The sequence below is a fragment of the Asterias amurensis genome, chromosome 5 (genome assembly GCF_032118995.1).
Source record: "Asterias amurensis chromosome 5, ASM3211899v1".
In the NCBI taxonomy this organism is placed as follows: domain Eukaryota; kingdom Metazoa; phylum Echinodermata; class Asteroidea; order Forcipulatida; family Asteriidae; genus Asterias; species Asterias amurensis.
In genome coordinates, this window is record NC_092652.1 from 1,881,512 (window position 1) to 1,908,141 (window position 26,630).

The following is a 26,630-nucleotide window of genomic DNA, read 5'->3' on the forward strand; positions in this document are numbered from 1 at the left end:
GGTTCAAAATCGAGTTTGAAAATTCATAATTTCATGTATAAAGAACTACGAAATTTCCCCATTGGTTGTGCGTAACACGTGTGTCGTACACGTGTAGTGTATTAGGCATCATTTATTTGGTGGCATGCTGCCAAGTTTATTGTACTCTGTGCCATAGCGTGATTTGCATAGAGCTATATACCGGTAGCTCTATTATTTAGAGCTGTATAGCTCTATTTATGCAGAACGCTGCGAAAATGATTTCCTTTCAATCTTCGGCGTCAAATTGTTCAAATGTTACCCCTCTGATGGCTTAGTGGTCAATGTGGAATTGAAGACGAAGTTTCGCTGAGATGGCCACCTACTTCAGTGATTCATGGGACTTTTAATTATGTGAGAAAACAACAGTACAAAATGACGAACATTGGTCATGTTTTGGTTAAACACCGAGAAGAATAGAGACGTTACATCGATCGACCACTCCCCCGGGTGAAGGGCGTTTTGGGCCCACGGAATTCACGTCAGTATTACAATATCTATTACTTTTTGAACTTAGCATAATCATCAATAATGTTTTGATTATTTGTTAAAACAACTATCCAAGTTATTCTGAGTTAAATAGTTTGAAGAAAAAAAATCTCTGGAATAACATATAAGCCCTTTTAAACTTTCTCTAGTAGGAAAGGACGTTACGTAAACTAATCTATTTCTACCTTCATGCACAGACATGGATGTTACAATACAAAACATTCAAAGAAAACAGAATGGTTAAAGTATAAGGCCCAAGCAATTAGGAGTGGTCTTGCTAAAATAAACTGCCGGATTAAACAAAACTTTAGTACAAACAAATAAATAAAACAATCCAGATTTTCATCTTCTTCTCTTCGTCCCTTGTCCTCGAACAAAAGCACACTTCCCAAACTCGTATGAACTTGAAACTTCGCACATAGTTAGATATGCATTAGGAGTGGAATAATGTGTTAGTTAGGTCATGATGACGTTATCCATTCTTGAGTTATAAAAATTCAAAGTTTATTATTTCAAAAAATCATTATTTTTGATCCACGTGATGGATTCTTACAATCGATACATAATCGAAAAGGTCGTTAAAAACTCCGTAAAGGCCTCGCAGACATGACCCCATTTTTACCTTGTCTTCTGGTTCAAATTAGATTTTTTGTGTATTTTCGTCAAAAATACATTTTTTGTTTTGACTACTACCGTACTGCGTTGATCACACCGGTTCTCGTCCGATCAGTGAAGTTAAGCAACATCGGGCCCGGTCAGTACTTGGATGGGAAACCCGCTAAACCAGTTGTTGATGTTGGTGTTTGTTTGTTTGTTTGTTTTTTTTTTTTTTTTTTTTTTTTACTTATTTTTAAAAATATTATATCAGCTTCGTTTATAGTCTGTTTTCAAGGCGTTTTCAATAAACGTTTCCCTTTCGTTTAGTTAGTCTCTTCTCCAGTCGTCATCATTCATAAGTTCCTATGTCCTCAACCACAAAAGCTATTTTGACAATCTATACATCATATGAAAGGGGTTTACGTACTTCACAAAAATGGATATGTTGGTGACCTTCTCTTGACCTTTTGACCTTTCTAAACCGGAAGTGCATGTAAAATGCTTTGAAAGGGCGTATTTTCATGGGTTTTTCCTTTGATAATTGTCCACCAGGGTGTATTTTTGTACTCCCGGAAGCCGAACACCTTGTTTTTGTTATGACAAAAACTTGAGTCTAGTGTATTTTTACGTTTGTTCGGCCAACTCAAAAATACCTTGTCCGCTAACAAAAACACCTTTTCCAAACTCGTATGAACTTGAAACTTCACACAAAGTTAGATATTCTTAAGGAGAGGAAACCGTTTAAGTTACGTCATGATGACGTCAACCGTTCTTGAATGACGGTCATTCAAAGTTGTTTATTAATATAAAATCATTACTTCTGATCTACACAGGGGATTCTTATAATCAATACATCATCGGAATCATCATTCGAAACTCCGTAAACGCCTCGCAGACATAATCCCATTTTGATCTTGTCTTACGGTTCAAAAGTAAGCATTTGTATATTTTCTTGGCCTAAGAGTTTATGTCTAACGCAGCATACCCCTCGTGTCTATAGCTTGTTCAAACTTGTTTACACATTATACGCCAGTGCCATATGTGCGTGCACATGGCGTGATTTTCCATTGACTGGCAAAAGGTACGGAGCTCCAGGAGTGCCATCCGACATATCGAGTTACCGACATACGCTATCTCATCAAGACGACTTATTTCGTGGAATCAGTTTCTTGCCGACATATTATTTTGCTAAGTCGACTTATTCAAAACAATCAGTTGACTTAACAACATAATTTATCACACCAAGTCGACTTAGATAAAATGGTAAGTCGACTTACTGACATAATTTATCTCACCAAGTCGACTTACAGTAACTAATTACGAAGTTTACTTATACACAGCCTGCACACGTTGCAACGTGTGCGTATTGAGATTGCGCGTTAGGGCCCGCGTGATCGCTAATAATGTGGGGGCGTTTTTCGTGCCTGGGATGAAGAAGAATAACCATAATCTAAGACTTGAATCAAGTCTACACCTCATCCAACTCCGATTGTATTAGTCAATTCAGGCATCCTCTTCAATTTTATTTTATGTAACAAGCAAAACTATTAATTTACTGATTTTATTAAAAAAGGGTTAATGGCTGCTAGCAAACTGCTTCCAACTACACCCTACTAAACGGCTACGTGAGAAAAATGAGACAATAAATCATGAATTCAGTTCAAAAGAATAAAACTTTGTTTTCGTCATATTATTCATCAAACTATAAGCCTTTATACTTTAAAATCTTCTGGTGTATTTAAACTAGTTGATGTCTCAGCCATGGGATTTTCGTGTGTTTAGTGCTAGATTCCTCGCTCCCCAACCAAAGTGACTACAAAACGTCTCTAATGGATAACAATGGTATATTTCGACATGGGTTTTTTCCAGCAAGAGTTGTGGGGCCCAATTTCTCTAGTATTTATTTTGCCTATTTTGTTTATCTGTTATATATGGTTAAGTTTTATTTTACGCTAACTGTTTTTGTGTTTGTTCTTCCTGTAATTTTGAATTGTTTTGCCGCTACATAAGATTACACCCACTAAATAGAATTATTTACATTGCTTTATTCGTTAGAAAAAAGGGGGGGGTCCGTACTCGTTAAGGTTTGCTTTTTATGGGCCCCTCCATCCCCTACATGTGTTTTGCATTGAGTTTTAGTTTTTATGTGTTCGGGTAACAGCCTGAACAACTCTTTGTTATTGTTCGGTTTTTTCTTTTTGGGGTTTTTTCGTCTTCCTCTCGCTGTCGATTGTCCGCAAGAAAAAGCATAGATGCAAAGCTTGCATTATTAAGTTGAAACTTTGCACACCTGTAGACAATAACCAGTAGATGATGCAAAAGTTGTTACGTCACGATGACGTCATCAGTTGACGAGATAAACTAGCTCAAAGTTTATTATTTCAAAAAATCATAACTTTTGATCTACATGAGTGATTCTTACAATCAATACAACATCGGAAAGGTCAACAAAAACTCCGTAAACGCCTCGCAGACATGACCCCTTTTTGATCTTGTCTTCTGGTTCAAAATCGAGGTTGAAAATTCTAAAATACATGAGGGATTTTTACAATCAATACATCAGCGGAAAGGGCATTAAAAACTCTGTAAACGCCTCATAGACATGACCCCATTTTGATCTTGTCTTCTGGCTCAAAAGAGAGGTTGAAAATTTCAAAAATCACGTCTAAAGAACAACGTACATCCCCCGTTGGTATGTGCATAAACATTACACTTAGGCATACACACAACGTGCAATGTATTAGCTGTGCGGGAGAGTCACGCTCCAGTGATCATCAATAGAGTGCGAAAAAGCTTCCAAAAAAATGTCGTCGTCAAAAACCCCTAAAGGCATCTAATACTACATTTCAACCCTACTTAATAGTTAAAGGCGTTAGCAGTTCATATTTAGTGACAATGTTCGCAAAATCATGACACAAGAATTATTTCACCGTATCATAATCTCCTCTGTTGATACAAATACATGTAAACCCTCGTATAATGCATCAGGCCTGATGATCTAGTGGTCATCAGTCGCGCACACATCTCTGATACCTGCGAGTTCGAGTCTCCGTGTGAAATCAAAAAAAAATTTTATCCCCCAAAACTAAAAAATATTTATGTTTGTAATACATGTATTTAAGTTAGATTCTTATCTTTATATCGACAGTGTTGCCTTTTCTTTTTCTCAATTGTTAGCCAAACATAACCTGAGTGCATGCATGACACGATGATGTGAAATCAAGTCGTACTAGATCAAACGTCAAACCACCGACCCCCCCCCCCCCCCCAAATAAAAAAATCGTAATTAATTAACCACGTGACCCATATTTGCATATTTAATTGTACAAGGGGACAAAGTTGTTGGAACTTCCTGTTGATGCTGACATCATGAGAACATCAGCATAAGTATTGGAATTGCACCTATTGGAATTGTACCTATTGAACCACTTGGAGTGTTCAAGGAGTCCAACACGTCAGTCTAGAGTCCAGCTCTGATTGTAAAAACCAATTGAGGCATCATCTTCAATTTAATTTTATGCAACAAGCAAACTTATAAATTTTCTGATTTTATTTCAAAGGGTAACATAAATGGCTGTTAGCAAACGGTTTCCAACAAAACTACATGGTGTACGTGCACAATACTCTTACTTGCCTCGAGCATTTACCTCTAGATAATAAATCAAGCGTTCAGTTCAGAATGAAAAAAGGTTGTTATTGCCAGATTATTCAGCGAACCATGAATCATACCCAGCTACTATTCACAAGAAAATCTATGCGTGGAGGGTAACAGACAGCGCACAATGGAACGGGAGTTTAACAATGACAATAACAAAAGTGCAATCGTCAGCCCTTGAAGTTTATTATACATGGAGCTGATGGTGATCAAAAGGACAAAAGTCTGTTGTCGATACACAACCGCCCACTTATATTCACCGGACCATGAATCACGGACCATATGCACAAAATAAAATATTCAAAAGAATATCCATATAATAGATTTATCTGGTGTATTTAAACTAGCTGATGTCCCAGCCATGGGATTTTCGTGTGTTTTGTGCTAGATTCCTCGCTCCCCAACCAAAGTGACTACAAAACGTCTCTAATGGATAACAATGGTATATTTCGACATGTTTTTTTTTTCAGCAAGAGTTGTGGGGCCCAATTTCTTCTCTAGTATTTGTTTTGCCTATTTTGTTTATCTGTTATATATGGTTAAGTTTTATTTTACGCTAACTGTTTTTGTGTTTGTTCTTCCTGTAATTTTGAATTGTTTTGCCGCTACATAAGATTACACCCACTAAATAGAATTGCTTACATTGCTTTATTCGTTAGAAAAGGGGGGGTCCGTACTCGTTAAGGTTTGCTTTTTATGAGCCCCTCCATCCCCTACATGTGTTTTGCATTGAGTTTTAGTTTTTATGTGTTCGGGTAACAGCCTGAACAACTCTTTGTTATTGTTCGGTTTTTTCTTTTTTGGGGTTTTTCTTCTTCCTCTCGCTGTCGATTGTCCGCAAGAAAAAGCATAGATGCGAAGCTTGCATTATTAAGTTGAAACTTTGCACACCTGTAGACAATAACCAGTAGATGATGCAAAAGTTGTTACGTCACGATGACGTCATCAGTTGACGAGATACACTCATTCAAAGTTTATTATTTCAAAAAATCATAACTTTTGATCTACATGAGTGATTCTTACAATCAATACAACATCGGAAAGGTCAACCAAAACTCCGTAAACGCCTCGCAGACATGACCCCTTTTTGATCTTGTCTTCTGGTTCAAAATCGAGGTTGAAAATTCTAAAATTCATGAGGGATTTTTACAATCAATACATCATCGGAAAGGGCATTAAAAACTCTGTAAACGCCTCACAGACATGACCCCATTTTGATCTTGTCTTCTGGCTCAAAAGAGAGGTTGACAATTTCAAAATTCACGTCTAAAGAACAATGTACATCCCCCGTTCAATTGGTATGTGCATAAACATTACACTTACGCATACACACAACGTGCAATGTATTAGCTGTGCGGGAGAGTCACGCTCCAGTGATCATCCATAGAGCGCGAAAAAGCTTCCAAAAAAATGTCGTCGTCAAAAACCCCTAAAGGCATCTAATACTACATTTCAACCCTACTTAATAGTTAAAGGCGTTTGCAGTTCATATTTAGTGACAATGTTCGCAAAATCATGATACGAGAATTATCTCGCCGGATCATAATCCCCTCTGTTGATACAAATACATGTAAACCCTCGCATAATGCCTTGTGCCTCATGGCCTAGTGGTCATCATCAGTCGCGCTTACATCTGAGTCTTCGTTCAAGGCGGTTAACCTTTTGACCTTGTCTTCTGGTTCAAACCAATTTTATTGTATATTATTTTTTTCTCTCCTATAAATAGCTTCGTTTTTAGTCTATTTTCAAGGCGTTTTCAACCAACACTTCTTTTCCGGTTAGTTAGTCTCTTCTTCAGTCGTCATTATGCATAAGGCTCCAACCACATAAGCTATTTTGACAATCTATACATCATATGAAAGGCCCTCACGTACTTCACAAAAATGGGTATGTTGGTGACCTTCTCTTGACCTTTTTAAACCGGAAGTGCCTGTAAAATGCTTTGAAGAGGCATTATTTAAAGGCTTTTAGGTTGAAACGACACTTTTTGATGCTTTACCTTAAAACTATTTCACATCGAGAAAACTGTTTGGTTTTGATTTATTTGTAATTTGACGAGCTGTTAACAATACTTGTTTCATTTATTCAAACACTGACCCAACAATAGCCGAACACCTAGTGTTTGTTTCTACAAACACTATATCTAGTTTTTACTTCGTCTTCTTCTCCGTGGTTTTTGTCCGCTAACAAAGACATACTTGCTAAGCTCACATAAACTTGAAACTTCACACATAGTTAGATATTCATTAGTAGATGAAACCGTTTTAGTTTCGTCATGATGACGTCATCAGGTGTCGAATTACAAGGTTTTTAGGTTCAAAAAGTGACCATTTGCTTTTTGCTATATGTCTTCGAATTTTACAGTTATGATATTCATAATTACGCATCTGATAGATCGAGACTGGGACTACATTTGAAAAGTTAACGTCAAAATCGTATGACCCCTCCTTCCGTTCGTACCGGAAGGTCAAAGTTTGCAATTGTATATTTTTCTTCAAAAATACATCTCCGTCCCTTGCCCTCTAACAAAAGCACACTTCCCAAACCTGTATGAACTTCTAACTTCACACATAGTTATATATTTATCAGGAGAAGAAACCGTTTGAGTTACGTCACGATGACGTCATCAATTCTTGAGTTATGAATTTTCAAAGTTTATTATTTCAAAAAATCATAACTTTTGATCTACATGATGGGTTGTTACAATCGACACATCATCGGAAAGTTCGTTAAAAACTCCGTAAATGCCTCGCAGACATGATCCCATTTTGATCTCGTCTTCTGGTTCAAAATCGAGTTTGAAAATTCATAATTTCATGTATAAAGAACTACGAAATTTCCCCATTGGTTGTGCGTAACACGTGTGTCGTACACGTGTAGTGTATTAGGCATCATTTATTTGGTGGCATGCTGCCAAGTTTATTGTACTCTGTGCCATAGCGTGATAAGCATAGAGCTATATAGCTCTATTATTTAGAGCTGTATAGCTCTATTTATGCAGAACGCTGCGAAAACGAATTCCTCTCAATCTTCGGCGTCAAATTGTTCAAATGTTACCCTTCTGATGGCTTAGTGGTCAATGTGGAATTGAAGACGAAGTTTCGCTGAGATGGCCACCTACTTCAGTGATTCATGGGACTTTTAATTATGTGAGAAAACAACAGTACAAAATGACGAACATTGGTCATGTTTTGGTTAAACACCGAGAAGACGAAGTTTCGCTGAGATGGCCACCTACTTCAGTGATTCATGGGACTTTTAATTATGTGAGAAAACAACAGTACAAAATGACGAACATTGGTCATGTTTTGGTTAAACACCGAGAAGAATAGAGACGTTACATCGATCGACCACTCCCCCCGGGTGAAGGGCGTTTTGGGCCCACGCAATTCACGTCAGTATTACAATATCTATTACTTCTTGAACTTAGCATAATCATCAATTGTTTTGATTATTAATTGTTAAAACAACTATCCAAGTTGTTCTGAGTTAAATAGTTTGAAGAAAAAAAATCACTGCCGGATTAAACAAAACTTTAGTACAAACAAATAAATAAAACAATCCAGATTTTCATTAAGGTGTTCGGACTCAAGTCCGAAGACCTCTTGTTTTTGGTCGTTTTTTTTGTTTTTTGTTTTTTGAGGTGTTCTGTTATTGTTATGTTTTTTAGGTGTTCGACCAACAGCCGAACAACTATTGTTATTGTTCCGGTTTTTTTTTCCCTCGTGTTCTTCTTTCCCTGCGAACTTTCCCCAGCAATTTTAAACAAAAGTAAAGCTTGTACAAACTTAAACTTACTATGTACATAGACAATAGTGAGTAGATGAAACCGCCACTTTTTGGGAATGATGACGTCATTGATGACGTCATGGCAAGGTTTTTAAAGTTGAAAAACGACATTTGCTTTTCGCTGTATCTCAACGAATATAAGAGCTATGATGTTCATACTTGGGTATCGGATAGATAAAGACTTGGACAACATTTGAAAAGATAACGCAAAAAATCGTACGACCTTAACTTCCGGTCGTTACCCTGGGTCAAAGTTCGCCTTCGTGTATTTTACATAAAAAAAAACAACTTTTGAGCTTTTAAACAAAAGTAGAGCTTGTACAAACTTAAAACTTACTATGTACATAGACAATAGTGAGTAGATGAAACCGCCATTTTTTGGAATGATGACGTCATTGATTAGGTCATGACAAGGTTTTTAATGTTGAAAAACGCCATTTGCTTTTCGCTGTATCTCAACGAATAAGTTCGACTTCGTGTTTTTTTCATAAAAAAAACAACTTTTGAGCTGATCTACGGCATAACTCAAGATTGAGATCGATTTGAACCTTGAAACTCAACAGATAGTTGAACCTTAGTGTTTTTAAGACAACACAGGCCTAATTACGTCATAATGTCGTCATCAGGTATTAAATTACAATAAAACAATGTTAAAATGTGTACAAATCATATGGCGAGAACGTTTTGGAGGGAATCCCAACAGAGCTCTCGTTTGTCCAACAAAATAGGGCGCTGTTGATTATCAAATCTGTGTACATCATCCCGTGCGGAGGTAGCTAAATTTTAAAAGGGTTTCCATAAATTGCAAATTAAAACCTAAAGCCAATCTTACACAAAAATGTTGCTTTTATGAAGAAAAAAAGGAGTCGTTAAAAACTGTGACACAAGTTTAACTATAAAAATTAACGACACGTTGTAGAAAAAGTCATCTTTATGGTTCAATGTTTTTGAACTACGTCATCACGTAACGCCCAACCGAACACCGTATTTTTGTAATTAACAAAAATTTTATCTCTAGTTCAGAATTAAGTATACTCCTGAATTTCATAATCTACTACCAGTCAGTCAAGAAAATGTGATTCAGTAACTAGACAATACTTTTTCTAGTTATTTTGAAATACGCGGTTAGCATATTTTTGTTAATTGGACCTGTGATTTTTCATCTTTTCAAATTCTTGAGAGAAACCAGAAGATTGTTTCTTTTTTTCAGATTCATACACCAAGAAACAATCTAACTGAAACTTCTGATCCAAGCTATCAATTCAGATCAAGCTGTGTTATCTTAAAGGAAAGGTACCTGTTTGGTTCTTGTCAAAGACCAGTCTTCTCACTTGGTGTATCCCAACATAAGCATAAAACAACAAGCCTGTGAAAATTTGAGCTAAATTGGTCTTTGAAATTGCGAGAAAATGACGAGAGAAAAAACACCCTTGTTGGACGAATTTGTGTGCTTTCAGTTAAGAATAAAAGACTTCTAGCTAAAAGTCTTTTATTATTTTAGTGAGAAATTACCTCTTTCTCAAAATTTACGCTACTTCAGAGGGAGCCATTTCTCACAATGTTTTATATTATAACACCCCTTGCAAGTATTCTGCCTGCTCATTGGTTTAGAGCGCGTCACATGACATGTCTTAGTTTTGCTAGACGACGGCCGTGTGATAGTGCGTCGGTTTGCCATGCGCTAGTCCTAAGACTAGCACACGGCGCCGTGCGCTAGTCCGACAGACTAGCACACGGCGTGCAGTACCCAGACGTCCGTTGCCAGACGAGGATGATAAATTAATAGTCTGTAACCATTTCGGATTGCACGACACTCATGCAACACAGTAAGTAAAAGTATTTGCAATCTGTATTCGCGTCGTCCGTGGATTGTAGCATTCAGGTCTGTAACTTAATAATAATAGTACAGTATTTAGAAATGTTTGGGGTGTTATAAAACAAATATTGACTGCTTTTACTCGTGCAATGGTTAAAAACTATGACTCCCTCGGTGATCCCCGGAGCGTTCTATTTTCCCTCGGCTTCGCCTCGGGAAAATAGAACGCTCCGAGGATCACCTCGGGAGTCATAGTTTTAACCATAGCACTCGAAGCAGTCAATATTTGTATACTATCAACAACTCTCCAATGCTCGTTACCAAGTCAGTTATTAAGTTAATATTTGTTTTGAGTAATTACCAAACATGTACCTGTCCCTTTATTTATAATAATTAGATTTATTAAGCACCTCATGCTAAACCAACCCAGAGGCGCTTGACAACTTAAGACGTTACCTTGGTAACAAAGAGAAGCCAATGTGTTTCTCTGGAGTCCTTGACGATGACTGAGCCATGGTTGTGTTCCTCAATGCGGGCTATATCGCTGATCTCTTCAAGTTTACTATCAGGCCAGCTAGAGAATAGCGGATGTCTCCTAAATAGATAGATAGATAGATAGATAGATAGATAAAATGGTTTATTAACAAACTGTCCTCGCAGCACAAAGGCTGAATTACAACAGTTTTACATAGATTTAAAAATTGAAATTAAATAGGAGGCAAGCAAATTGGTAATAAAAAATAAAAACATATGTGGAATATAAGCCACTCCCCTAAATTTACACCTTGAAAATTGCACATTGAAATTGAATTAATTTTACTCAAAAATGGTGTGACAATACAACAAAACAGCAGACAAGAATTGAAAATGTCATACAGAACAAATAACAGAACAAATAACAGGTAACAACATATTCAGGTCATCTTTAGTTTATTCTATTATCTGAGCAAGTATAGCTTGGCCTTGTTGATTCCCCCCCCCCCCCCCCCCCCCCCATTTAGAGCCCTGCCTCAAAATTTTGGTTCTGGCCTAGTGTAAATAGAATTAGCTGTTACCGACCAAAACGACATTGGTAAAAATAGTTCGCCCCAATGATTTCTCGAAGGCTAAATTATGTTTTTGTGAAAACAATTCCGATTTATTATCAGGTCAGCTGGAGAATAGGGGATGTCTCCTACAGAACAAATAACACGTAACAAAATATTCAGGTCATCTTTAGTTTATTCTATTATCTAAGCAAGTATAGATTGTCCTTGTTGATTTTCCCCCAACTTCGAGCTCTGCCTCAAAATTTTGGTTCCGGTTTAGTGAAAATAGAATAAGCTGTTACCAACCAAAAAGACATTGGTCAAAATAGTTCGCCCCAATGATTTCTCAAAGGCTAAATTCTGTTATTGTAAAAAAAAATCATTCCGGTCCAGTAAATATTGCTAACTACATCAAGTCCTGCAGACTCGTGTACTTTTCTCCGAAATTCAAGTCGTTTGCACTTTTACCTGTGAAATTAAGTAATGAATTGAAATTAAATTAAAATGTACTTTTCCCCAGAAATCACATGCACTAATCACTCTAATAAATTAAAAAGTAAAATTATGAATATTCACATACAATCAATAATACAAGCATATTTGTTAGCAGCAGTTGACATTTTGTGGATACATGGGTATAATTTTAAGTAGGATTTGAAACTTTGCCTGGTGGAAATAAGATATAGAAGAGTTTGCGGTAACACCATGTAATGCCTATCTCTAAACGAGTTGGGGTGGTTCTGAAAAGAACCGTTGGATTAACTCGACGTTTCGATCAGTATGCTCTGATCGTCTTCTGGAGAATTCTGGGTATAATTTTGCTATGCTATGCAAATCATGCAGTGAATGAGTGCCTTATTACACACACACCATCACTGTCACTCTCTCACCATAGAGAAAGGACAATTTCCTTTCTCTATGCTCTCACTCATATTCAAACATTGAACATCTGAAGTGTCTACTCATGAATTATTAATAGTGACCCTGAAGGACCCGTGCTTGGATTCTTCTACAACACTCCATATCGGAATATATTATTTGCTTGAGTGTATTGATTGGAATTCACAAGGAGTAAATATTTGTGAAGAAAGTGTTCTATTATTAATGGCTACTGAACACCTTCTGCTGTGCCAACAAAAGGGTAATATTATTAAAAAATAGCATTTAAACATGTGCCAACAAAAGGAACATTTTAAAAATAGCTTTGATAACGTGTGCCAACAAAAGGAAAATTATTAAAAATGGCATATAATTGACAACATGTACAAACGAAAGGAAAATTATTTAAAAATAGCATAATATTGACAACATGTACAAACGAAAGGAAAATAATAAAAATAGTATTATTTGATAATGTTGTGGTGGTGATGTTTTTTGCTCTGGGTTTGTTCTCTTACATTTTCATTTGCTTCTTGTTTGCAGTGGTACCCACTAAGGGTCAAACAAAATAATATTCTAGGTTCTTGCATTGTTTGTGCCAGTGTGTAAACTGAGGTAATTGTTTACCTGAGGAAGTTGTGCTTGTACTCCGACTCTTTATGTATGTGTTGGTGAAGACCCTGCTGGAAGAAATCGTCCCTATCCACCACCAGAAACTCTGTGTCTTGAAGACAAACTATGGTAGCGGTCCTCCTTGTGTCCTTCAACAGTGCAACTTCCTGTCAATTCAAATAAAACCATTCAGTTTGTGCTATGAACAGGGCCGATGTCATAGAGCTGAAAATACTGTTTGATCCATTTCTGCTAAGCAGAAATGAGCAGAAAAACAGTCACAAGTTGTACATGCGACATGATAGTTTGGCTGGTAACCTTATCCTGGTATGCATTTCTGGTAAGCATTGTTTTGCTTAACTACTTTTACTTTGATAGGGGGGGGGGTCGTCATTTCCTGTATTTCATTTCCGATCACCCTCCAGCTTCTTACTTTAACTTGTCACAGCCCCTTTAATTGCTACTGTCAAATCACATAAACATATTAATACAATTAGCATAATGGAAATTGTCATTAGGTAAAGTAATTCAATAGTGTTTTCCCCCCTCACTCCTTAATCTAATTATGATTCAACCACTTTGTAAGTGACCTTGACATAAAGTTGATTATGTTTAGTATTTGTAGACAATGAACTGGCCCCATCACTAAAAGGATTGGTGCGTACAATAAACAATATTATTCGTACTTTTTGGACAACTCATGTTGTGTCACTGTATTGACTAAAAGTGCATTAAGAATTTGGAAAAATACACTATTCTTTGGGTTTCTGTCGAGACAAAATGTAACCCTGACTTATTTTGTTACAGACATCACGTCCCTATATAGATTATTTTTACGTTATCTAATTAAAAACAGGTTTTTTTTTTTTAATCAATTTTGGAAATTGTCATAAACAATGGAGACATCTCCTGGTATCTGAAAAACACAGACATACTTTGCGGTTTGCTAATAGTCATACATCATTTGTGGTAAAGCAATTATAGTTTAAAGTTGTTTGCATTTCGTTAGTATTTTGAGATGAACAAAATCTAATTGAGTTTGAGTTTGGGGCAAAACATTTGGAAAGGTGTGGTGTTTTTCCCCAGTAGTGTCAGAAAGTGTATTAACCCATTATCACTCAGATAATGGAATCCCTTACCACAAACTATACGGTATACCCCATCAAGGTTGATTCTGCAGCGAATTGTTATGTCCAAACATCATTGCCTCAAAAACACATCACCAGTATTTACTGATTTATCTTGGTAGTTTGCCCATAAAATTCAAGTATTTCCTCAGGCTATTTCAAAACCATCCCATGACATAAAAACATTATTATTCCGAAGACACTGGTTCAATTTCCTTAGAGATGCTCCACCTTTCCTTATACCTTTTCTTAAAATAAGATGGAATCAATTGACCCTTATTTCTTCATACACTATTTCTGAAGAGCATTCCCAAAGCCACGAACCAACCGATAATTAAAAATAACCTCTTAAGGGTCACGATCTCTAGAATCCTATGACGCATTTTCCCAAAGCATCTTAAACCCTCCCTCTTGTGTTATCCTCACCCCAAAGCATGCCCCTTTCTTAAGAATGGTCACTTCCTTCTTGACGAAGGCACTTTCCTCATCTTCGTCTAGAGTGACGCAAACAGCTCCGGCAAAGATGAAATAGAAGGCGTATCCCAAGTGACCCTTGCGTATGACAACTCGCCGTCTACCGTACCTTATAATCAGAGAAGGGGAAGAAAAGGGGAAACGTGGAATTTTTTCTTTATGGCAGAAATTATTCCAAGACAAGTTGGTTGTTTTAAAATGAATAGCATGGGTAAATAAAGAAACCACTTGTAAACTGATTTTTGTTGTAACAATGTTTGTTAACCAATTTTTGTAAAGATTTAGTTGTTTTTTTTGTGTGTGTTTTTTTTTTTTTTTTTTTTTTTGGGGGGGGGGTTGTTTTTTAGTTGTTTTGCTGTGTTTTATTCTCTGTCTTTCTTTACTGATGCCGTTTTGTTAAGGTTTTTTTTTAGTAGAATAATGATGCCAGCTGCTTCCAGAATTTGGAAAGTTAAATGCTGTTTGTTTGATTGGTTGCTGACGGTTTTGTTTGTTTGTTTGTCTGTTTGATTGGGGTGTTTTATAGACAAAGAAAGGAACGAAAGATTTGAATCTTAAAGACACAACTTACTTTTGGAATCTAACAACTCTGCAGATGAGCCGTTGGTGTGCCCTTGTGTATTTCCTGAAGCTTTGAAGCCCTCTCATCAGTCCACCTATCAGAAGGATGTCAGAGTCAGTACGGTCCTCAGGCCTCTTGTCAATGGCTAACTTGGCACTTCGCGGCCATGTGAACTTTATAAATAAGGACAGAAATTGAGAATTTTCCAAGTTATTAAGAAGAAAGTTTGTTTGTTTGTTTTTTTTTGGGGGGGGGGGGCGGTGTTTATTTGTTTGTTTGTTTGTTTGTTTGTTTGTTTGTTTGTTTGTTTGTTTGTTTGTTTGTTTGTTTGTTTGTTTGTTTGTTTGTTTGTTTGTTTGTTTGTTTGTTGGTTGGGGTAAACACTATACAAAGTGTGGGCCTGAGAACAAAGTACGTCAACATAAGGTAGGGTTTGGAAACACTATATGTAGACTTGCATGCGTCCACAAAGTGTTTTCACCACCAGTATTGAAGAATAGTGTTTCCTTTATTGTATTCAAAGGAATAATTATTGTCAACAGAGTGGCTGCAACTCAGGGCTATGTGTCTGTTGATGTGTTTACTTCCTTGTTTGTTTGTGGTGGATTTTCATGACGGTCTTTGTAACTTTGTGTTAGGCCTATACCTACCTCCCCTTTTTCCACTGGAAAATAATGGGAATGAAAAATTGTAGAGTGATTACGATTCATTGACTCAGTACAAATTGAGGGCGTGATAATATAATAAAAATAATAATAATACAAAGTATTTATAAAGCGCTCTAACTAACAGGGAAAGTACCACAGCGCTGTACAAAAAGCATAGAATAAACAAAAAAGCAAACAAATCAGTTGACGAGTGGGTTTTAAGAGATTTCTTGAAGGCTGCTAGCGAGCTAGAATGTCGGATGCTGTAAGGTAAATTATTCAAGAGATGGGGGGGGGGGTCATGTCCACCTTCCTTCATTTTAGGAATCGTCTAGAGCAAAGACTATAGGAACATAAAACATTGGTACATCAATATTTAATCAATCAGAAAAAATCAGAATAAAATGACCAATAAACTTGTTCTTTTTACCTCGTACTTGCTTTTGAAATCGCCAGCATCAAACGTAAGTTTTTCTTTAGTTGATGGCATGTAGACAACACTCGGCGTCCTAGACAGAGAAGCCACAAGATCTGGCAAAGTTGCACCAAATGTCCCTTTACCTGCCTCTGTAGCCAGCTTGTTAAGACCGATTTGCACCGCACATAGCTTCTTCACCTGTCGGACTGCACGGCAAAATCGCTCCTTGGGCTGTACAGTTTATATAAAAAGATAACCAAACCATTTGTATTTTCTATTTCTAACAGGCTCGTCTCAGGGCCACAATACCCACAAAAGAGATCTCAACATGGTGTGACGTGTAAAGCCTTAAGTCTTATTTGGGGGTCAGTTTAACTGTGAAACTAACAATAAATGTTAACAGAAGATCTTGTGCATGCAAAATAGATACGGTTTCTGGAGGGTAAACATAATTTGTTTTTAAAATTGAGATTTTAATATATTCGGAGGACTTGGTATTAACAACATAAATTATGAAGATTTTATATAGAAATCTATCGATACAAGTTCGAAAATTAAACTTACCGCCAAGTATGATTGTTTAGTTAGCGAAACTTGCCGTGCCACCTGCAAATGAAAACGAAAGTTTTGAAAAATCGAAAATGGATTGTTGCTTTTGATCTTTCTGTAAGAAAATTTGCAATGAGAATGCCCTGGTCTGAAATAGTGTTTTAGTTGAAAATTAGACCCACGATATTATCGTTGCCGTAATTGAACCAAATATGAACGTGCACAAAACCCCTGACAAACCATAGTTTTGTCATTTTCCCTAAAATAAGATCACAATAATTTCAGAATATTTTGTTTAGTTGCATTGTTTGTTAAACAATGCTTTATTTCTCCTAATGTAGACAATAACCCCTAACATTACACAAACCGTTTAAAAAACTTTTACAGTTTTTCATAATCGAATGATTCGTACATTAGCTTTGCTAGGCCTTCATGACTCAAAACAATAGCGGATCTTCAACATTTGTTTCCACCGTTGTGTATATTTTTTAGAATTTTGTATATATTTTTTAAACTGCACACTACATTTTTTTAAAACTAAATATATATAGAAAAAGCTCTTTTAAGATCTTTTAATATTGTTCTTTACTATACTTAAAAGAATGGTAAAGAAATATATTTTTTGCTGAATGGGAGCAGCGTCTTATTGCAAGAAGCATGCTCTTGTGCGCTTAACAATAAAAAAAAAAACACCATTCAGTCATAAAACCTTAGAAAAAATACATATTTTTAGTCTTTTGAGACCCAACTGTTAATTAACTAAACCATTTTATGCATTTCCAAAGCAGTCAATACAGCTTACACTTCATGCACAAAACTGAAGATGTTTTTATTGCACAAAACCAAACAAACTAAAAGATGGAGAGGTGTTCTATCTCAGTCTTTTTTAAGTGTGTCTTTATTTTTCGTGGAAGCCAAGCAAGTGTGTCTTTAAGACATTTTCAGAGATTAAGAGCAGATCTTGAGAGGGGATGAAAACATCCTTCAAAGTAAATCCCAAATCCGACCCTTATCGATTTTAAGAGAAATCCGATTAAAGGTTGGACAAAGAGTGCCTGAGAATTTACCCAAACATCTTTTGTTAACTTTCTATTTAAGGTGTTTTGATAGAAGCAAAGGGAATAAAGGTGTGTATCGATAAAGAATGATGGCAATACGATGGACCCACAAATTAACTGGGAGTTAAACTGTGTTCATAGGGAAATGTTGGCAAACTATTGGTGAAATAATTCAACGAGAAGGCACAACATTACATGCAGGGATGCGTTTTTGCGTCGTAAAAATAACTGTTTCGGTTGAATTGGCTATAGATGGTTAACCAATGGCCAATAAATATGGCCGAAAAGATATTGGTTACAGCCGCGAAAATGCTTCCCAGTTATGATTGGTATGCAACTCATTCGCATAAGATAATTCAGAAAGGAATTGATGAATGTGGCACTAAAATAAGGAATTTTCTGTCGGTATCCGACATACTCTTGTGGTTGCACCTTGCGATATCTTAAAATACAGGAGTTCATTTTATACATATGAGAACAACATAGCGGTTCATCTTGCAGTATTGCATTATTAATCGGAATTGGGTCTATTACAGGATAATAAGTGGTCACTCTTAAAAAATCCCGGTCAGAATTCTGACCCACTTCTGAGTCAGGCTGACCCAATTTCATTAGAGCTGCTGAGCACAAAAAAATGCTTAGCATGAAATTTTTGCCTTGATAAAAACAGGATTACCAACCAAATTTCCACGTGATTTTCATATAGGATATAAGCAAACAGCAGCTGAATACCAGTAAGCAATATGCAACAAACGGAAATTTGGTTGGTAATCCTGTTTTTATTAAGGAAGCATTGTCATGCTAAGCAAACTTTCGTGCTTAGTAGCTCTAGAAATTGGGCCATGGTTCAAACTTGATTTTAACTCGAATTCTGTCAGGTTTAACCAATTACTTCGTAAGTAATGTTGACACAGATTCGGGGTCATACTGACCCACTAATGGGTCAGGTTCCCTTGTAGCTGGGTCAATTATAACCCAGACAGCAGTCTCTAGAGTTTGTCCGTGATCAACCATAATTAAATCTATATTATTATCTGTAAATTTGTTGGTGAGAAACGACGTCACTTTTTACGGAATGGATAACGATCATAATCTTATTAGTGAACTGTAAGTAATGGTATTGGATTGGATCAAAACCCTGTATCGACCATACCACAGTTCAATGGGATTAGGTACTTTGTGGCGTCACTATTGTTACGGAAAACCTCATTAGCCACCGTTATAGTCCACACTGCTGTATGAATATCGTTTACATACCCTCCCCGTTACATGCAAACTCCTTAATTAACCGCGTAAGAAACTTTTAATTGATAGTAAGCTCTAGCCTAAAGAGCTAAGCGAGCAAACAATCGGCAATTCGATTATAAGATGTTGGAAACAAACTTACAAAACTCACAGGAACAACACATACTTAACAAACCCTAACACTTATACTGAGTTTTTCTCGCAAAATCTGTTCCCTAATGAAAATGTTCACAGTTTACATTGATTAGAGATAACCGATAAGTCTGATAAATAAAACGGGAAGATAGTGGTACCACATAAATGGCTAGTCTACAGCCAATTAAACTTAAAACTGCATGAGCTTTTGTGGCAAACAACTACCTCTCATCAGATACAGGGAAAAGTACAATAAATACAAGAAAGTCGAGGGTGCATACTATCGCGTGGAGGTAGAATTCTACCTTCATGATCCTAGATTTAACCATCTAAAACTAAATAATGTATAGGTCAAAGTGTCATTTCATTATCAAAACTAATACACCCTGCTTAGTAATCTGTTCAAATATTCTTAAAGTTGGTAGCTATGTTAGTAGTGTATCGACTGTTTAAGCAAACATTAATAAATCGGCTTATCCAATGTAAAGGTCGTGTGGCTACGTCATTCATTTATGTTTGACAATTTTCACAATTATTATCATCGGGAAAGATGATAACCAGTGGAAAGTCGGCGGCACTAGAGTGGCTTAATAATTGGGAGCCGACTTTGGGCACCTGTTCCAACTTAGCTGGATCTTTAATTAAAAAATAATACACAATTTTAACGAGCACTGGAGAGCTGTTAATAGTATAACACATGTGAGAAACTACTCCCTCTAAACTAACATAACGTGTTTTTTTTTTTTTTTTTTTTTTTCTCTCTCCAAAATATTTGATTCTGAGAAATACTTCAAGCCTGAAGTCTTTCTCGGGCATCTGAAAGCGCACAAATTCGTGCAACAAGGGTTTTTTCTCTGAATATTTTCTGGTGCTTTTGATGACCAATATTATTGAGCCCAAAAAATGTTCACAGATTTGTTATTTTGATGCACAATGTCGGGATACACCAAGTGATGAGAACTGGTCTTTGACAATAACAACAAATTTACACAAAATATTCTTCACGGTGAATTTTTTTGAAAGGAATCTTATATATTTTGGGTTGTTTGTAACACGTCCTGGATCGACCATGCAGTTATTAATTCCTCACCGTTGTTAGTTGTTCCTGGGCTCTCTCCGGACTCTTGTCCCCATCGAGTTCCTGGGAATCTCTTTGGATAAATTCCTCTAGGCTTTCTTCTTGGCAGAGACTCGACAGTTCTTCTTCCATCTCATTATTTCGATCAAACGAGGACACACTCTCCACCTCTCCCAAACTCTCATCCCCCCTAAGATCTACCCCATCATCTGTCTCCCCCTCCCCTCTCTCATCTTCAAAGGTTCTCCCAGAGATCCATAACTGACTAGCACTACTCAGGGACGACCCGGTACGGTTCAGAGAGGGGGACTCGCAGGGGTACGAGTGCCGGGCGTGTCTCACTGAAGACACCGGGGACATCCCAGTTCCACCTCCCTGCCTCTGAGGGGGTGGTCTTGGAGACATAGAACCCTCTCTCATCTTGCTCAGGTAACTCACAGTTTCGTTGGTGTAACTCTTAGATGAGTTCACATTCGTCATTGTCGTCGTCATGTTGTCGTTGTTCTTTGATGGTCATTTTTAGTAAAAACTTTTAGTAAACAAGTTTCTGTAAACCAAACCTCACAACTCTTGAAGTAGTATATTGTTGAATACTTATCGGCTATGTTCTTCTCTTCATGGACCACGATGAGAATACCACACCAATATCAGAATGTCCACATCGGTAGTAGAACTACCCGGTGACTCTCATCTCTAGCACCCACAAAACTGCTGACGATTTAAATAACATTTCTCCCGGTAATACGAGGCTAGTGGGGGCATGGACTTTGATCGGAGGATTTCATCCTCAAAATAGATATCAAACTTTGATGATGTGATTTGTTGGCATGCGGGTTTCAACGTCCATGATAACTAATTTCATCTGTCTAGGTCTAATGTTACTTTCTGATTGTTGAGATCCGTCTTGACTTGAGTAAAGTAGTGTCCCAAGCCACTTCCAACAGTACAATAGTGACTGAACGAGGACAATACTATAAGAAGGTCTTAGGGAGAAAGGACGAAGAGGCCAACTCTGTGTCGGTCTTCTATTATGTTGTGGTCTTTAAGGCGTGCGCGCAGCAGACCCACCGCTGGTCCCTTGCATCTTGATCGAGCACCAGTCGATAACCAATCAATTAAATTCAAAACATACTTAAAAACACCAGAAAAGGGCAAAGTAAAACCGCTTCTCACATTAGAAAAGTGACCCGTATACCCAACTTCTAATTTTGTGGTTCTTATTCAGTGGACAAATCTCAGTCTGTCCATGAATGGATACTGTTTAAATTTTCACGAACAGTTCATCAAATTTTCAACATGGGGGATTAGGCAAGTCGTATGGGACTCGTACATTCTAAAGATCTGTCAATTACTCCTATAAATTTATTATTAAGTTGCAGGATGGGTCAACATCTAGGCATGTGAGATTAGGTTTTGATTTAGTATTGTCACAGGAGAGATAGTTACCCATCATCTACGCTAACATTTTCTGCGGTGTGCAATACTATACGAAATTGCATAGTTCTAACGGGTATGCCCCACTTGCAGGAAAAATACTGACTGTTGGAGCTCCTTCAGCGTCACTGAGTGACGGTTAGCGTTGTTAAAATAATTCAAAAACACTAATTTCTGCCAACACAATTACATTGGTGTCATTTTAACACCGTGTGGTGTTAATGTTTTGGGAGTAACTTTGTGTGAAAACACACCTGTGTCCGTTATAACACCCCAGTATTTGCAGTGTATGAAGAGTAAGGCACACATCCTCCTCAGAAGTCGGAAAGGGAGGGGGGCATCAAGTTATTTGCCATTGTCACATGTTTACAAAAGTTCTACAAACAATGTTTTGCAATAATATTGTTGGTGAACTGTATACCTTACTCGGGTCTTTATAGTGTATGTTTTGGTACAATGTATATTATTTGTATAAACGCAAAGTAATGCACTGGGAGTCAGTTCTTTGCACAATAATTCCCCCGAGGCAAAGTTGTTTTTGTAATTTTTTGCTAGGCTTGCCGATAGGTCGATAGACCACCAGAATAATGAATGGTGGTATAGAGGGTAATCTTTCCGGGTCTTCTCAGAGTCCCAGTAATCAATAATGAGGAGAGAGGTCCACGAGGCCAATATCCTTTCGGAGTTTCGATTTTTAGGAATCTTCAGCAAGACTGATAAATACTTGTATCAGAGACACTTTGTGTGTTGCGTCTGAACTCACGGCTATGGCTAAGAGACACCATGGCCATATTAGAGTTATGGCTATGAGTTTCTACGAAGTAGACCCCTGTATGTACTGATGACGTCACAGTTTGCTTACTGCACTGTTTGTTCTGGGTATACTGCAACGCAGTTTCCCGCTCTTCTGCAAAGTGGTAAGCAAACTGTGACGTCATCGGAGGTCTGGTTGAGTCTAGTCAGTTAGTAGGCCTAATGGTAAAAGCATCCAGCAACATACTCTTGCCGATTGCATCCTTGCTGCACATGACGTTTCAAGCCCAAAACAGTCTCATTGAGGCATAGAGTTATATATAAGAACTAGAGGGCGCACGAGTGATGCTTCGTGCACAAACGCCACGGGACCGCAAGATGACAAGCGCGTCATTCTGCACGCGCGTTGAATATGAAATACACGTTTGAGTTTTCTTTTATTGAACGCTCACGCGATGCTGTTTGTTCAACTTACAAAATGGCCGCACAAACACACGCTGTGAGATTTTGTCAACTTAGAAAATGGCCACCTGGGCGCATGCCGGGGCGCGTATATAGGCCAGTGCGCTCTGTAGTTCTTATATATAACTCTATGCATTGAGGTGACTGAATTAAGAGCTATCATTGGCTGAGAGTCGTGCGCAGCGCGTACACGCGTATCACGTTTCCGGTTATTGTTTAGAAATCAAAGATGGCGGCCAATGAAAGGGGTGGTTGGGAAGATCTTCGTTTAAGGGCCATGTCACACGAGGCAATTTACACAGGCAACCAGTTCCAGGCAATCTCAAAGAAGAGATTCCATTCTAATTTGAATGTCCTTATAATTTTCTTGGGAATTGTTTGAAAAATTACTCGTGTGCTACCAAAGTGGTCCTGTATCATGCATCGTAGTCGGTCGCCTCCACCAAGTTCACTGCAAAAGCTGCCTCCCGTGACAAGGCCCTAAAATAACACCTAAAACAATGAGAAATCACCTTTTCTCCTTGATGTTTTGTTTCCTTATGTTGTCTCCTCCTGTGTTTCCTCCATGCCCTCCTTATTCCCGAAGACAATCTCATCAACTCCCCCTCTTGGGAGACGGTCCCCGTCACATACAGATCGAGGGCCCACAGGACGAGTCCGAGAAACCGCCGTGGCCCATCGAGACCGAGGGATGTTTCTTGAGGTGTCGGCTGCGGTTGGAGCTGAGGATATCGCAGCTGCTCTAGATGGAACTGTACTGGATGTTCTTTGATGAGATGCAATTCTCTGTTGACTCTGCTGAGGCAGGGACCGTTGGTCATCTGGAGTTTCATCCATGCTCTTTTTTGCAAGATGTTTGTCTCCTGGTGAGATGTGCTGTGTTCTTACAGACCTTGATGGTTGTGTGACACAGTTCCGTCGCCCACTGGCAAACCATCTAGCATTATCATGAGCCATTTTCTCTGCAAATATAGCATAAATATCGACTATTATAGGCTACTTTATTTTTGTCCGAGTTTGTTCAGCATGACGTGTTGAACTGATGAAAATCATCAGTCAAATTATGAATTTTAAAATTTAATTCAACGATAACTCTATCCATCCATCCAGTCTATCGCCGAACCACCTTTGTCTATTTGTCGTTTGAAATGCTCGTTATACTTGGACACAATTTGTTTTTGTTTTTTAGTTTGTTATTTACTTTCTCTTACCTGTAGTAACGATTTTATCATTAGCCAGTCTGCAAAACACAAGTACCAACACGCACAGTCGACCCCTGAATAGGCCTTGAGTTTTCTCTTGTCACACTTTTGTCAAGTGAACGTTAATCGAAATTTACAAATTGCTCCACTTAGGAAAATAAAATTTTACTCGCAAAAGAAATTCAAAATTTTGTCCCACCCCGAATATTTTTTACTGAGGGTTTTTGTTTTTCTCCATGAGCGTCCCTGTGGATTCGAAACGCGTTTTGGCTGTGCGCTTTGCGTCCAAGATGGTGGCCGGAAGCGAAATGAGCCACATGGGCGAATTCAAACATTTGCACGTTGGTTGTCCTGTTTTTCGTGAAAAGGAAACAAACTTGCGCACTCTAAACCGATCCCAATGTTAAAGATGCTATGTCGGATTTTTGGTCCCAAACATTAAAAAATAGATTGTTTTGAGGGAATGGTATTTCAAAGAGTATCACCCGCTCTAACAAAAAAAAGTTTTACTTTTACTTTTAATGCGGTCAGGAACCATGACAATAATTTAAAACGTTTCTTATAAAACACATAAGAATTGGTCACGTGGTTTATTGTCGGGATCCTGACAAAAACTAATTTTGAGCACTTTATTTCACTGCTACTAGTAATTGGCGGACTTTTTCGAGCAATGGCTCAAATGAAAGCTTGTAACTTTCTCGACCCCCATCAAAATACCTACTGAATTTTAAATCAAAATGTTTGGGTCAAATCGGCCAAAAATCTGACATAGCATCTGAGTGTGTAACGTCCCCGTAATTACACCGCGCTTAACAGTTACCGACTTGATTTCAAGACTAGTATATTGTGTGCACTAGGGCCGGTGAGGGCGACCGGACCGGGGTGACCCCCCGGGCGCTCATCATAGACCTTTTCGCAAATACTGGGGCGCGCGCGTAAAGCTTGGAATTAGATGCATTGTGGTCTAGCTGGTAGCAAAATTTGATTCATATCTATCCCACAATGCACCTCATTCAACAGTCTGCGCTTGCGCATTGGTATTTGCGATAAGGTCTATGCATGCTACCTCCATGGTCTATGTGACATTTTGTGTGAGCGAGAGGGTCAAAAGTAGCGGGGGCGGGGGGGGGGGAGGGGGCTCGAAGGTGGTGTGTATAGAGACGTCGTATGTTTTTGTGTCAGTCACAAAGTTCAATATGTATGTTGTCTGTAGCATGCATGGTGGTCCGGATAAAGTGCTGTGTCACACCATGGTCACACACGCATGTGTTGCGAGGCTGATAAGTACCTTAGTTTACCCTATTTCACGTGCATGGGACCTACGGCTCGTTTTGACTAGTGCTACGACGGGGACTCGAACCCAAAGTGACAGTCTCCCATGCATACCATCATGTGATTCATGCTCATGTCTCCTCTGATGTTCAGAACACTTGATTTTCAATGAAAAGGTGAATGCCTTTCAACATGTTCAAGGACTAGTGAAGTTGAACGGGCTTTCATTCAGATCCAGACATTAATCCAGGTAAAATACTACATGAATGAGACCATGAATGAGGTTCGTTCCGCTATCATGGCTATATCAACATGAAAATGATCAATAGAGGAACGAACCTCATAAAATTAATAATAGGTAGTCAACAGTGGAATCTTGCTCTTTGAAGCATTTATGCTTTGAAGCATTTATGGTCCAAAAAGCAAGATTTCGCTATTGACTACCTACAGGGTTTTGTTGCTTTTGGATGCCCAATTGGCAAAGGGTTGAGAAGCAGTGTAAGTGTTCGCTAGCTCCTGAGCTAGCCCGTAGCACTATCAACAGTTTTAGTGGACATTATAAAGTCTGTCAACTAAAGAGTATAGCCCCAATGCGAAGTATACTACTATTATTATTAGGGCCTATGTCACTATGTGACGATTGAAGGCTACATGACAGAGCAAAATAGTAGAGTAGAGTAGAAAATAGTGGTATTGCTTTCAAGAGGTTGGTCAAATTGAGCCTACAGAGCCCTGGCAATGACATCTTTTTTAAGACCAAAAAGCTCTGCCCCTTAAAAATAAAAGACACTGGACACTATTGGTAATTGTCAAAGACCAACTTCCCACTTGGTGTATCTCAACTTATGCATAAAATAACAAAGTGAAATTTTAAAAAACACTTGTCATACGAAGATTTTTGTTTCAGACGCTTGATTTCGAGACCTCAAATTCTTAATCTGAGGTCTCGAAATCAAATTCGTGGAAAATTACTGCTTTCTCAAAAACTACGTTACTTTAGAGGGAGCCGTTTCTCACAATCTTTTATACTATCAACAGCTCCCATTACTCGTTACCAAGAAAGTTTTTTGCTAAAAACTATTTTGAGTAATTACCAATAGTGTCCACTGTCTTCAAATGTTTATTTTGGTGTTTTGGGGCAAATGGAGCATAAAGGCCTAGGGGTCCAATGTCATAGAGCTGCTTTTTTTTATAGCACAAACATTAGCTATAAAGCAACATAAAATAATGCCGATTACTAGAATAAGGTTCACACCAACCAAAATGCCACATCACATGTACAATTTATGACTGGTAACCTGCTCATTATTGCTAAGCGGGGATTTGCAGTA

General features: G+C 37.9%; 2 protein-coding genes across 4 annotated transcripts in view; one reads left to right on the forward strand and one right to left on the reverse strand.

The window, feature by feature from the left end:
• Nucleotides 1-23,644, reverse strand: part of LOC139937395 (cyclic nucleotide-binding domain-containing protein 2-like) — a 29,995-nt gene extending 6,351 nt beyond the window's left edge. The window contains exons 1-7 of one of the 2 annotated variants that reach the window (XM_071932518.1): nucleotides 23,338-23,644; nucleotides 16,676-16,717; nucleotides 16,124-16,342; nucleotides 15,056-15,219; nucleotides 14,437-14,593; nucleotides 12,899-13,050; nucleotides 10,821-10,959 (exon numbers count right to left, since the gene is read on the reverse strand). In XM_071932518.1, coding sequence (XP_071788619.1) covers nucleotides 10,821-10,959; nucleotides 12,899-13,050; nucleotides 14,437-14,593; nucleotides 15,056-15,219; nucleotides 16,124-16,342; nucleotides 16,676-16,717; nucleotides 23,338-23,421 — 957 coding nt within the window. In that variant the 5' untranslated portion in view covers nucleotides 23,422-23,644. Of the gene's footprint in view, nucleotides 1-10,820; nucleotides 10,960-12,898; nucleotides 13,051-14,436; nucleotides 14,594-15,055; nucleotides 15,220-16,123; nucleotides 16,343-16,675; nucleotides 16,718-20,188; nucleotides 21,151-23,337 lie in introns of those variants that run through there. The other variant, XM_071932517.1, reaches the window with a different exon arrangement.
• Nucleotides 316-26,630, forward strand: part of LOC139937396 (cysteine sulfinic acid decarboxylase-like) — a 51,957-nt gene continuing 25,642 nt past the window's right edge. Inside the window, exon 1 of one of the 2 annotated variants that reach the window (XM_071932522.1) lies at nucleotides 316-499. The gene's annotated coding sequence lies outside the window, so the exon portion shown is untranslated. Of the gene's footprint in view, nucleotides 500-25,166; nucleotides 25,550-26,630 lie in introns of those variants that run through there. The other variant, XM_071932519.1, reaches the window with a different exon arrangement.